General features: G+C 41.3%; 1 protein-coding gene across 1 annotated transcript in view; it reads right to left on the reverse strand.

Annotated features, from left to right (window-relative positions):
- LOC118427140 (transient receptor potential cation channel subfamily M member-like 2) overlaps positions 1-817 on the reverse strand; it is a 7811-nt gene extending 6994 nt beyond the window's left edge. Inside the window, exon 1 of the mRNA XM_035836778.1 lies at positions 693-817. Within this exon, the coding sequence (XP_035692671.1) occupies positions 693-791 (99 nt within the window). The 5' untranslated portion in view covers positions 792-817. The remainder of the gene's footprint in view (positions 1-692) is intronic.
- Between the last annotated feature and the right edge of the window lie 6 nt (positions 818-823).

Below are 823 nucleotides of genomic sequence, written 5' to 3' on the forward strand. Positions count from 1 at the left end.
CCACACAAATTTTCATGATATAAGATAGAATAATAAATATTACAAGAAGTGTTATGCACCGAAAGATGTAGCAATTTAGAGTAGTGTTGACTGACCCCATAGTCCCTTAAGAGATGCAAAATAAAAACATAATAATGCAAATTTTTAACGAATTTGCAGCCATTCACTTATTGGTCGATTTCCTAATTGGCAGGCTACCATTGGTCGAACTGCTAATTATGATGGACAGCCTTTTGTTTGCCACATTGAACTCGTTTTAGATCTATCATGGCCGCCGCGTGAGAAAGGTGTATTATCTCTATTGGTACGTCGATGTAGGTTAGACATCCAGGTAATAAGATATGCCAAAAAGTAGTTACTCAAGCAAATGGATATGGTTTTGGAAACGGTCAGACATTTCAACTAGCACCCACTAGTTTTCGTCAGTGACACTGAAGTGATCTGGAAGAAACATGTCTTTTATACTCTACCTATGAATTAAGACAATTTCAGATGTCCACTCGGAAACGTTGTAAGACAATTTCAGACTGAAGACAATTTCGCCTCCACAGAGTATAAAAGACCTGTTTCTTCCAGATCACTTCTGTGTCACTGACGAAAACTTGTGGATTCCAGTCGAAACGTCTGACCGTTTCCAAAATCATATCTAATTGCTTTTTGACATATCTCCATTGGTGTCCGGAAAACCCTACCTTCCATTTCGGCGTGCTACTCGTCATCCTGCCCATCCAGATGTTATCTAGAGTGAACTGACAGGCGGCGTGACTCATGATCTCCATGTCCTCGGCCATGTCCACGGCGTCTAGCGGCGCGATGTCTCCCC

This window comes from Branchiostoma floridae, chromosome 12 (genome assembly GCF_000003815.2).
Source record: "Branchiostoma floridae strain S238N-H82 chromosome 12, Bfl_VNyyK, whole genome shotgun sequence".
Taxonomy (NCBI): Eukaryota; Metazoa; Chordata; class Leptocardii; order Amphioxiformes; family Branchiostomatidae; genus Branchiostoma; species Branchiostoma floridae.